The sequence below is a fragment of the Nestor notabilis genome, unplaced genomic scaffold, assembly GCF_000696875.1.
Source record: "Nestor notabilis isolate BGI_N333 unplaced genomic scaffold, ASM69687v1 scaffold6335, whole genome shotgun sequence".
NCBI lineage: Eukaryota > Metazoa > Chordata > Aves > Psittaciformes > Psittacidae > Nestor > Nestor notabilis.
Window position 1 is genome coordinate 78,001 of NW_009927792.1, and position 12,396 is coordinate 90,396.

The 12,396-nt window shown below is 37.2% G+C and overlaps 1 protein-coding gene across 1 annotated transcript in view; it reads right to left on the reverse strand.

The window, feature by feature from the left end:
* The window catches only part of PTPN21 (protein tyrosine phosphatase, non-receptor type 21), a 36,431-nt gene extending 25,134 nt beyond the window's left edge, over nucleotides 1-11,297 (reverse strand). Inside the window, exons 1-2 of the mRNA XM_010014207.1 lie at nucleotides 11,111-11,297; nucleotides 1-136 (exon numbers count right to left, since the gene is read on the reverse strand). The exon at nucleotides 1-136 is cut by the window's left edge and continues 46 nt beyond it. Of these exons, the coding sequence (XP_010012509.1) occupies nucleotides 1-136; nucleotides 11,111-11,290 (316 nt within the window). The 5' untranslated portion in view covers nucleotides 11,291-11,297. The remainder of the gene's footprint in view (nucleotides 137-11,110) is intronic.
* Nucleotides 11,298-12,396: the final 1,099 nt, after the last annotated feature.

The following is a 12,396-nucleotide window of genomic DNA, read 5'->3' on the forward strand; positions in this document are numbered from 1 at the left end:
GCACATAGAACACTACTCCAAAATACACAGTTGGCTCTAAGGCATATTTGTCCAGCTGCTTTTTCAGAGGTTTGTCCAAATCTACCCATCTGCGCTGATTCTGTTTGTTATAATACCACAGACTGAAATACGTAATCTGAAAAAGAGGCATTTCAGTGATGAAAAAGTTTATATTGACATACTAAATAAAATATATTGCATGAAAGTCTTTCTGCTCAGAAATAAAGGTTTTAAAACACTAATCCTATGGGGTTTTGAAAACTCAGAGAACTGGAGAGACATTTAGTATCAAAAGCAGACTACTTCCAGATAAGCAATCCATGTACATAAGGTCGCCCCACCTAAAAAATTACCAAACCTACTCTTTATTTGCAAACAGTCCCTGACCCTCTTGTGGCAACTCAAAGGGATTAGTAGTAAGCATTTATGTGTGACAGGAAAACTAGGGGAAATGAGAAAGGCAAACAGAAAATGACACTGGACAGTGTGAGAGCAAAGAATGGCTTCTCTGGGGCACTGGCAAGAAGGGTCACATGGGATGCTGAAGGACAAAAGAGCACAGGATAGCTGGTCAGTCAAAGACAAGCTCATTAAAGCACACGTACGGTTCATCCCGTGAGCAAGATGATGTCCAGATGCAGCAGCAAGCTACCTTGCCTAAGCAAGCAACTCTTCACCAAGCCAAAAACAAAATACAGTATCTATTGGAAAAGACTGCCCCAAGAAGCTGAGGGATGTCCACCCCTGGAATGTCGAACTCCCACTGGACAACATCTTGAGCTACACAACCGAACTTTGATTAGATTTCTGACGAGGAGTTTGGACCAGAATATTTTCCTATCACTCATAACCTAACATTTTTCATTTTTATCACTCATAACCTAAATTTTTCTAACACTGCAGTGCCACTCAAATTTAAACTATTTAAACTGGCTAAAGTCTGCTTCTGAAGTATTTATTTCACTCAGTTCTGGACCAGCAAACAGACGTGGACTGGAAAATACTCCTGTAATTATCATAGCAAAACTAGAAATCGTAACTGCATGGTTTTTAATTGAGGGAGGGAGGTAAGAGAATAGTATGAATTACCATTTACATCTGTAGGCATTTACATGGGAATTCTCCAAGTCCTTGCTACATTATTATATGTAGAAATGGTAGAAATACCAACACCTTTAATTCAACACTTCATATATTTTCAGATGTTTTTAACTTCTACAAAATAAAGCTACCAAGGATGAAATTTTATAAAAGAAAGGACTGTTCATCATAGTGATTTTTTTACATCAATAATTTCTATTAATTAAACTGCGAAAAACTGTCTACCTAGCAAACCAAGTATTTACTCTTCTTTTCCCAGAAGCTTTAGCATTTTAATGCTTTGTGGAGCACAGATTTGAAATTCACTGGGGAGCCACAGCTGGCAGAGAAAGGCCACTTCAGTAATTTCCTATGAAAACTTGCCTATATACACATCTGAAAAATTCATGTACATACATCCTCTTACTTTATAGTCTGAACAGGATGAAAAGTCTACCCTCATGGGCTTCTGGCTATCCCTTATAGCTCCAACAGGCTGACTATGAATTTAACAACTATGGCATAGGCAGGTAAGCTACATCCCAAGCTTCAAGGACAGCAGTGAGGTCAGTGCTCCATATGAGCACAGATCATAAAATAATCTTGGGCACAAAAAACAACGTTTAGGATTAAATTAATAAAAGCTTTTATTCCATAAAACCATTTTCTCTAGGAAATTAGCAAAACTGGGAAACTGGAGCCAATTCTAAGGCATCATGCTCTTTTGACATTGCATCCTGGCAAAATGTACTCCATTGCTCCTCTCTAATTTAGCATCAACACAGTTATAAGTGATTGTTGGCAGGTTTTGGTGAGTTTTTTCCCCAATGTTAAAAGAAATAAAAATCCTCTAAATTAAAATTACTGTTACCATGAAATCACAAAAACAGTACTCAGAAGATATAAAAAAAATGATGAAATGTGCTCATTTATCCTTAATTAAGATCCCTTCTGCAAACTCTAAGACAATTCTGTCCCTATTTGATAAAGATACAGGCTGTACTACAAAAATTAAATTGGAATAGAACTGCTCATAGAAGAAAAAAGCAGTTTTACAGTATAGTGGAAGATAGGATAAGGGGTAATGGCTTTAAACTAGAAGAAGGTAGACTCTGATATCTGGAGAAAAGGCAGAATGCTGACGTATACAAAATAGTTTCATGCTTGGGAAAGTTTAAAAATCACCATATACAAACAGACTGTATTCCCTCATCACAGAGTTCTCTTGCAAATCAAATCCTACAAACCAAATTTTTCACAGGTGGACACTCTGTGGTCTTTACTTCTGAATTCTGACACTAAGGGCCAAATTTAAGAAGTCATAAATACTTCCAGTTTCAAGAGGATAAAAAAGGAATATGGCTTTGTATACAAATACTATAAACAACAGCGTTTTCCAGATTTCTCAGTCCAAGTGCATGAAGTTTGCTGATACCTTGGTCAAAATTTGCTTTTATTTGTGTCCTTCAATCTGCCAACCATAAGATACAGTGTGTGGTAATGGCAACACCCCACAAAGATAGTGAGAAGACAGTATCTTAAGATTCCACAAGATGTTAGGAACTGTAGCAGCAGCACCAAACAAGCTCCACTGCTAAAGAAATACTATGTATGTTTCATCATACACTGAAAAGGATAAAATGTACCAAATGACTAGTCCTCAATCCTTCCTCAGACTGAATGAGGAAAGGAATGCATGTAAAAAGTTGTATTTCTGTCTGATTACAAGACTGTTAACATCATGTGCAGGACCACAGGAGCCAAAGTCAGACTGTGATGCTGACCTTCTGTAACTTCCAAGTGTTACAAATGTACATATAATGCTAGATGGCAAATAAATTAGAGCACCAAAAAAAAAAAAAAAAAAAAAAAAAAAAAAAAAAAACCAAAACCCAAAAAACCAGTTCATCTATATGCCATGAGCTACTTGATCTCACTTGCTAGGAAGAGCTCAAAAAAGAAAGCCTACTGTGCTGTCCCAGCCCACCTGCTCAACAGGTCAACCACATCAGCCCTGGGCTGAGTGTGACCCAAAATACTGAACCACAACCTTCTGGGTGAGTGCAGAAGCCATGGCGGAGACTGAAACTTAAGGGAAACAGGTACAGAACCACAGAAGCACATCAACAAAGCCAAAAGACTCTCTGATGTAAGATACTCCTGGTTCTATACCCTGAAGTCTAAACTGATGTAGAGCCTATTTTTAACACATGACGATCATCTACATTGGTCTGTTTCTTTAAGACTTTTTCTTGCCTACACACAGCACAGTAATTACTGCCACAACAGACTAAGAAAAGTGTTTCTGCATTTTAAAATATTCTCTGGAATCCAGCATATCTTTAAATAAGATTTTTCTGCCACAGTATTTCTCTTACAAACTCCCCCAGTCTGGACTATAAAAATAAAATGAAAGCCAAGCAAAACACTATGGACCAAAGCCTGTCTTCTGACTTGTATGCAAACCTTTTACTTGACTTCAAGGGCAGAATTTGATCCTGTGAGTTTTTCAGAGGAGCTTATGCACCATGGAATATTCGCACTGATTAAAATAGAATCCATTTTTTATTCATTGCTAAAACATTTTATTATTAGCAGCTCAGGACAACACCCAATGCTAAAAAGAATGTCATGACATAACTCTTAAAATATGTTAAGCTGTTAAGATTAACACTACTTTGAGGTTCACTTATTTTAGTGACTTATCCATGACCCAACCCCTCCAAAGAAAATCAAATAGGAGTAAAGAAAGCACATAATTTCTGCACAGTTACTTCCTATCTAGCTGGTTTCTGTCACTACAGACAGGAATACTAAGCATTTTTTGCATGAAAGTTTAAGAGTCATGAAGAATGTAAAAGTACCGAAAGGCCAACACAAGTTTGGTGGGTGTGGATTGATTTCATCTATGAAGTAAAACAGAACTCCTAAGCTAAGCAAAGGAGCTTCATCAGGTATGAATACCACAAAACTACATTAGTGTAGGCAGCTATACTACATCTTTCAGCATGATATGTGATGAGAAGCAGAGAAGTGGGGCTGATCAGTCCTAAAATACTAAGGTAAAATCTTACTGTGGACTTCAATTGCCTAAGAGCAAGGTAGAGAGAAGACAGAGACAGACTGGTCTTGGAAGTACTCACTGCAAGTATGAGAAGCACTGGGCACAAGCTGTAATGTGGGAAATTCCAGTTAGATCAGGAAAAATTTTCACAAGACTAGCCAAACACTGGAACAGGTAGTCCAAGAAGGTGTCAAATCTCTATCTCAGGAGGCACTCAAACTCACCCAGGCAACCCCTGAGCCACCTGATCCAAGTTGGTCTCTCTGAGAAGAGGGTGGGATCATGCAACCCTCAGAAGTCCCTTACAACTCAAACTATTACATGATTCTATGTCATTATATAATTGGTGCTGATAAAGAGAAACAGCTGGCTCAGAAATTCTTGGCTGCAAATGAAATAACACTTTTTTAAAAGAGAAAGTGTTATCTTTCACAAACCCATTAAAAACAGGCTTTAAATCTTCAAATTTTCACCTGTTTCCACATCCATTGAGCATAGTTTGCTGTTCCTAATCTGTTCTGCAATTTAAAATTGAATTCCTATACCAACTGCCTGATATTAGTTAGCTACAACTAAGTGCTGATTTTTGGTTTATTTTCCTCAGTGTGGATCAGCCTCATCCCTAATATAATTTCATTTTGGCTCTAATCTAAACATAATTTGTATGTATCAGTTATTCTGATAAGCAGTATAAAATAAAATGTTTTAATATAGGATCTAAGGGTCTATTTTGGTCACAGTTTACCATAAATAAAACGAAATAAAAATGACAAATGTATACACCAGATACAAAACGTGTAATCTCACTTGAGCTTAACAGCACCTATTATGATCCTCAAACTCGACTGTGCCTTCCTTTTTTTTTGGAAGTACTATATAAAGAAAAACTTATGTTCTCTAGGATTTTGAGAAAACACTACTGTGTTGTGGATCTAAAAAAAAAAAAAAAAACAATAAAAAATAACCCCAATCACTTTTTGTGGATGGAAGCAGAGAGTACACATAGACTTTACCACACATTCCCTGAGGCACAGCAATGTTTTAAGTTTGAAGTAAACTTACGTATAATTATGTATTTCCCAGAAAATTTCCATATCCTATATTATTAATCTTACAGAGCCATCTCTCACGTTACAAATAGACTGGAAAAGAGAATTGTAGAATTGTTTTCAATAAATTGCCTTTTAATTAATGCAATCTGCCACCTGCCTCAAGGGTACAGTGACCTGATGAATCCCCACCCAAAAATTTGAGGCAAGAAATGGAAAAAAAAAAAAAAAAAAAAAAGAAAACAGTAACAGGGCTTACAGAAGAATGCAATCAAAACATATTTTCAGGCTTTTCCTCTTTCACACTGATACATACAAATAAAACAAGCCATAAGACTCCTGAACGGAGTGCTGAAAACACCTTCTCATTATCAAAGGATATTATCCACTGCTGTTGGACTTAAAAAAATCCCAGTTAGCCCAAGGGCTCCACTGTGTCTAGCTTTATTATATGCTTGGATACAAAACAGCTCCTGCCATCAGGATATCACAGTTTAAATAAACTTCATGCAGAAGAACTGGGTCAATAATTTTGTACTGTGCACAACTGCCAGATACCAAGTGAAAGTTTTACCCTACACCCAATGTTAAGAACTACAGGAGACAAGAAGCCTTGAAAATTCTCCAGAAACTCCACTCTTATCACAGCAGACAATCTCCTCCACAAATCTTTCCAATCTCTAGGAGAGAAAGGATTTGGAGCAGCCTGGACTGGCCAGTGTACAAGGTCCAAGACTTCCTGGAAGTGGTGGAAAAAAAACTGTGAGTCTTGCCAGGAACCAGCCACCGAGTGGAAAGTTGCGCTCTTCTACGCACTACCACAACCAATTCTTCTTGCAGAAAAAGGAGGACTGCTGGCTAGCCTCACAAAACCCCCTCCCTTTTCCCCATCTTGAAGCTACTCACTTTAGGGTACTTTTGCTTACACTATTTTTATTGTTCAAGTACTGACAAGATCTTCAACTGTAGCTGCAGGGTAGCTGAACGAATACAGAGAGAAGTCTGTCTTAAGTCTTAATTCTTTCATAATGGAGATTTTTTTTCAACACACATGCACAATTATTTTGTCCTAACTACTCCAACATACGTTTCCTAAATGTCATTTAAATGAAGCAATTGCCAACTATAGCTTAAAGCAAAAGAGCAGGGATACAAAATAAACAAAATCAATACTCTGCCAGGTAATCTGATATACTCCAATGTATTCAAAACAAATTGTTGCACAAATCACAATACACTGTGTTTTACACCCTGCAAATATCTTGAATGAACGGTCTTCTGATAGGCAAGGCAGATTCTATTCATCAGTACATTGACAAAGGTAAAGTGACTAATTTACAAGCTGAACGGCAATACCTTCACAGTGCACAGAAAACATTGTATCCAAGACACATTTTAACCTCTTGCAGAAACAGCTCAGTTGTCAACATGACCAAGAAATGTAGAAATATACTTCTTTTAAAAATCATGTTGCTTTTTTGCCACCACTTCCAAGGCTCCAAGAAGGATGGACTCGGGCATCCGCTTTTGACTCATGCTTTACACAGCACTGATATTAAAAGGCGTACCATGTTCCCATTCATCAGAAGCTTAAATTCTCATTGCTTTACAACAGGGAAAAGCAAAATGTCAAAGTAGTAAAAAAATACTAAACAATAAACTGATATCCTTGCTTCAGAAGAAAACCTCTTCTGTCAAAATTAGTACAGAACTGTACAGCAATATAGAGACGTCGTGACAATGAAAAAATAGAATTATGTGGTACATTCAAATTCTGACCTAACTTTAAAAAAAAAAAAAAAAAAAAGCCAAAGAAATGAGGGGCAAGCTGTCCAAATTGCCACTACTGCTTTCATGGAAAAACCTTAATTTCGTGCTGCTCAGTGCAGTACAACCAAGTGCAAATCCTATACCTGCTTGTATAGCATTTTTCCTTCAGAAAAAGGAAGAACTGCAACAATTGTACTGAGGCAATTACTGATTTTTGGCTGACTGCTTCGTCCTTCAATTTATCTTGGATCGTAAATAACAATTACAGCACACATAATTAATGCATGTTTTAGATGGAGTCAAGTTTGCTTTTTAATAAAGTATTTTAATCTTTTAATTAATTAGATTACACACTGAAGGTCTGGATTTTTATATACATTCCTCCATGACAATTTCTCCATTTCTAATTTGAAGGAAAATTTGGTTCAGAGATGCAAGCATAGCAGGTCAAGTATGAGCACTGCTGCTCTTCTCTCTCCAAGCATTAGCTAAAATTTTGTCAGACTTTGACACAGGGCATAAACATAAATAGTGATCCTTCTGTCACGACTTGGCCCAAGTTTTATTTGCCATTCAATATGTTTACTGATATATATTAATGTAAGAATATTTATGGTTGCACTTGGTCTTATTTTAAAAACACTTTACATATGCAAAACACATTTAAGAAACCAACACACTAATTTAAAAGGGGTTTTTTTTGTTTTCTCCAAACAAGAGGTGGTATTTTAGAAGTTTTACAGCATTGTTCAAGCATTTCTGAAGCATAAATTTCTGTTTCTGAACTTCAAAGTTATTCAGGCTCCGTATAACCTTGATTCCTTCTTCCCTATTCATGTCCAGAACAAACACACGAACTTGCATATGGACAGTATATACTCTCCAGAGAAGTTCCCTACCATTAGTTTTTGTACTTGAGCCCAAATCTCTACACAGTAGAGGCTGTTAAGTTGCCCCTTCTTTCTGGTTTAGAAGTGTTAGTAGAAAAGAAATAAAAGAAGATACAGCAAGAGAGGTAGATCACTTGTAACATCTCCTGCCAAACGTCTTATAGATATCTAGCTGTATTAACATTAAAGGAGAAAAAAATCTATATGTTCAAGTATTTAATTTGTATACTTATGCCCTAAATGCAAGATGAGCAGTGTTGCACATACTTTTTAAGGTAGTTAACAATCAAAGCTCTCAGCAGTTTTTCGTAACTTGTCATTCCAGAATGGTTTTCCGCAACAAATACAGCTTTCTGCATAAATCAAGTTTGGTTACAGTTCTCTCACAGGATGAAAGACAGGGTAAGTAAGTAACTTATGTTCCCTCTTCCCTTTGGCTTCTTCCCCCAGTTTCTGTTTAAGGGAACTGGATTGCATACCCACTGCTGATGAGTCACATTCTGGGAATACCAGATGTTGTTCTTAGTTTCATGCGTTCATTTCACTTTTCTGTGAAGTTTACCATTCAGTAAAAAAATAAAATTGGCAACATACTTAGGACTTCCTAAACTTTAACAAGGTGTCTATAATAATATAGTTCTTTTAAACTGAGAAAAGTCAAAAGAAAACTAGTGTTTGGCCACACAAAGCTAATATAAGACTACTCATTTACATAGAAATCTGTTAAAACAATTATCTTAAGGATGTCACAGCATTAAAAACCAGCCATTTAATTCACTGTCCAATTTCAGTAACTGCAGACTACATCAGAAAGTGATATTCACAAATTTTTAGCATTCAGTGTGTAAAAAGGTAGAGATTCCCCTCAAACCTCCTGCAGTAAATTGCTTTGAAGGTGCATGTGAACTGCATGTCATAACTGTGTAGCCCATATACAGTAGTCTGAAACTGGTGCCTTGGCATTCATAACTGCGTTAAGTCTCAGTATTCAAATAAGCAGTCACACTTTCATGTCTAATGCTCTGAATTCACACTTATAAGGGTGCTTAGTGCATTAACAGTATGCAACATCTTAAAGAAAGTACTTAGTATTTTTACAGTGTCAAGGTCTAATGTTGTTTCTGCAGATTCAAGCAGTGTGTTGAGCATATTTTTCCTTCCGAAATCTTTCTACTAAGCAAGCAGTCAGGAATGATCCATTATCTGCTTGGTAAATCTGACTATTTAAAGGCAGAACGACATTTTTTGAATGCAAGCTCTGGAAAGTAATTTATATCCCTATTTTCCATTCCCTTTTATTGCAACACATTTTCCTGCCAAAATAATCCATGCAAGAATGCATGACTGAAGGAATCTGCTCAGAGTTCAATAGTGTACTGTCAACTCCCTCAGTCTGATGTATGACTCTTAATTGAGGGAATTGCCATCTTTTTTCTTTTTTTTTTTTAAGCAGATTTTTAGAGTAGCTCCAGAGAAAAAAGATAATGAAGAATAGCTGAAAAAACCTGCATCTCCAACACTCTATAACTAGTTCAGTGAAAGCTAGCAGTCATCTTTCAGGAAGACAAAGCCTTTGCGTTTTACAAACTGAATATAGCTAAAATTCTTTACCTTCTGTTGACTTGGCAGTGACATCTGAAAGTGGACAGATGAAATTGACAAATTCCATTCACAAAGCAATAACTGAATGCTAAACCTATGATATCTAATGTGTTCTAAACAAACACTAAGGCTATGAGAGTAGTTAGATTGTCTCTTTGGTAGAAGGAGCAAGATGAAATAAAGAAGTCATACTGTTGCACGCCATTGCATTTTTCCAAAATAACTGTATACTAAAAAAAAAAAAAAAAATCTTTGGAGAATGCACAAGAATGTATATTGAGACTGAAAACAAACACTTATACATTAATAGATTCAAATCTATTTCTGAAAACAACTGACTATATATAGCACTTCCTACTAAGAAATCCTACAGTAACCATGCTGTTTACAGTAATAAAGATTTGCAGGATTGAGCCCTCAATTTATTTGTGCAATATTTGAGCAAGGTTACAAGCAGTTGCCATTGCCCGACAATGAAAATATATAATTTTAAAAAATCATAGTTATTAGACAACAATTAGTCTCATGATGACTCATATTTTGGTTATCCACGTCTAGGGTTTCCATCCTGTATTTGAAGTCCATATTCAAAACACCATTATACAACAGACCACGTGACAGCAAAAGCATCTAAGAACCACGTTAGCAACATTAACTTTTATTACAAGTTTTCTCCCTCCTGTCCACCAAAAGTGCACATGCTGTCACAGTTTAATGACTATAAAATAACTAAACCTTTTGAGATTCAAATAGGAAAGTGGGAAATGTCAGTTTACACAGGATCGAGAGCATTCAACTACTGCAATCAAATCCACTTGTGCTTAACAAAACTATAAAACAATGACACTGGTTGATATGTTGGCAATCTGTGTAGATTTCTTTAAGCAACATTTTACAACACATTTTAAAAGTAATTTGCTCAGTACAGAGGTATGAATAACCACTAAATGTGTGGGAGAACAGCAAATTTCACTTGCAAAAGGATCCTTCAAAATATCAAGTAAGGAATTTGGGGGGGAAGGTTACACAGATGTGTACAGATTCAACTGGTGCAGACCATGTTTCCTCATGAGGCCAGCGCTCAATCTAAATGACCATATGTTTGCTCCAAGGCAGTGTCTGCAAACGTGTTTGTGGTATTTGAACAGGTAATACAAACAGTTGGTCACTGGTACGCTTATCACATTTTGTGCTTTAGGTTCTTTTCACAGCTCTAATCCATCAGGAAAAAAACCCCAAACATGCATACAACTACCACTCTCGTTGGTATCCTTAGCTACAAGTTGTCTCAAATCTTGCAGTAATTCTTAACTTTGTTGCTTAGGCAGAAAATACCTTTTTGTTGCTTTGTGGTTTGGGTTTTCTTTTAAACAGCATTTTCAGCTATAAAAAACAGTTGCTTTGTTTATCACTCTCAGCTTCTATTCACTGCCATTTCTCACATGTTCTCCCCTTGGGCATTCCCTAGCTCTGTAACATAAGTTTGCAACTGTTCTGGAGCAACTGAAATTCCCATCAAGACCAGAAGATAAAAGAAACACGAGGAACAAAGGGTAGCTAATGCTAGACTGATTGCCCCAAATGGTAAGGATTCACCACATAGGTCATCTAGCACCAGAGACAAAAATCACACCTTTGCTAGACAATTTGCTTACCTCCCGCAATTCCAGCCTCTGAGCCACTGCTTCCAGACTTTCCTGGCCTGTACTTTCCACGGACAGTGTGAACTCCACAAATTCGCTGTCGAGCAGCTGGATGCGAGCCACCAAGCAACTTTTGCTGGATACTGTGTAACGTCGAGTTCGTTTCAATTTTAACCCAAAAGGTAGAGGCATCTTCTTTCTCCCCCACGGATGGTTACTGATAAAAAGCTACTACCACCAGGACCTTGAGAGGGACAAGTAGCTATCTCCTCTCAAAAGGTAAGGAGCTGTAAAGTCTCCAGAGATCAACCAGCAGCAGCAGTATCCATTGAAGACAAGCAAGTTTTCCACCAAGAGACAAGTAGAAGGGGCATCCACTAGTCCTAGTAAAGGGTGAAAGAGAATAAATACAAGAATTAGAAACACTTTTGACTGAAAGGGGGATGGTAACATGGGGAAAATAACACGTATATTTTTTCTAAATCTAACTAATCAGTCTACTTCTCCAAAATGCAGGGCTGTTATGCATTCAAATAATGAAATAAGTACCAGAGTTTCTGGTTTTTCCACAGACAACACCAGTCTTTGGCAAGTTTTTTTTTAAACTCGCAGGTGAATAATGAGCCTTAATCAAATGTGGCTTCAATGTCTTAAAATATGTATTTCTAAACTGATTCAGTATTTAAATGAAAGACGTCTACAAAGTCCATGCTGCCTAAGGTATTTGTAATACTAAACAAAGCCGTTTTCTTTAAGTGTAGATCTGGCAAACTGGGTTGTTTTCCAGGGCAGACTGGTGTGCAGCTTCAGCCGCTATCCCTTGGATTAAACACCAACCCAAGCCCCATAAACGATTAAGGAAAAAAAACAGAAAGGCAGGAACAGAGGCATAAAATCTTACAACTTAGCTATTTCCTACCAGACAATTAAAACCCAATTCCTCTCATTTTCCCTGCATTACAGCTAGCTGCACTATTATTTCTTATGCTGAACTGCTGTATGATGTTTCAGGTTATGCTTTGCCTTGCCAAGAGAGCATGTGAATTCTGAGAACCACTTATTTCCTAGTTTTTCCTTGAAAAACATACTTATTCCCAGTCAAAAGGCAGCCAGTCATTTCTCCACCTTTGGCAAACACCTCCACGCCTCCTCTCCAGTCAACTCCTTAACAGGCAAGCTTCGCCCTTCTCCTCTTTCAGGTGTTTTCTTACCGCGTGCGCCCCAGCCTAGGAAATCTGTCACTCGTAATAGCGCTGGTTTTCAGCAGGGAACGAGAAATAAAAACATTCCCTAAATAC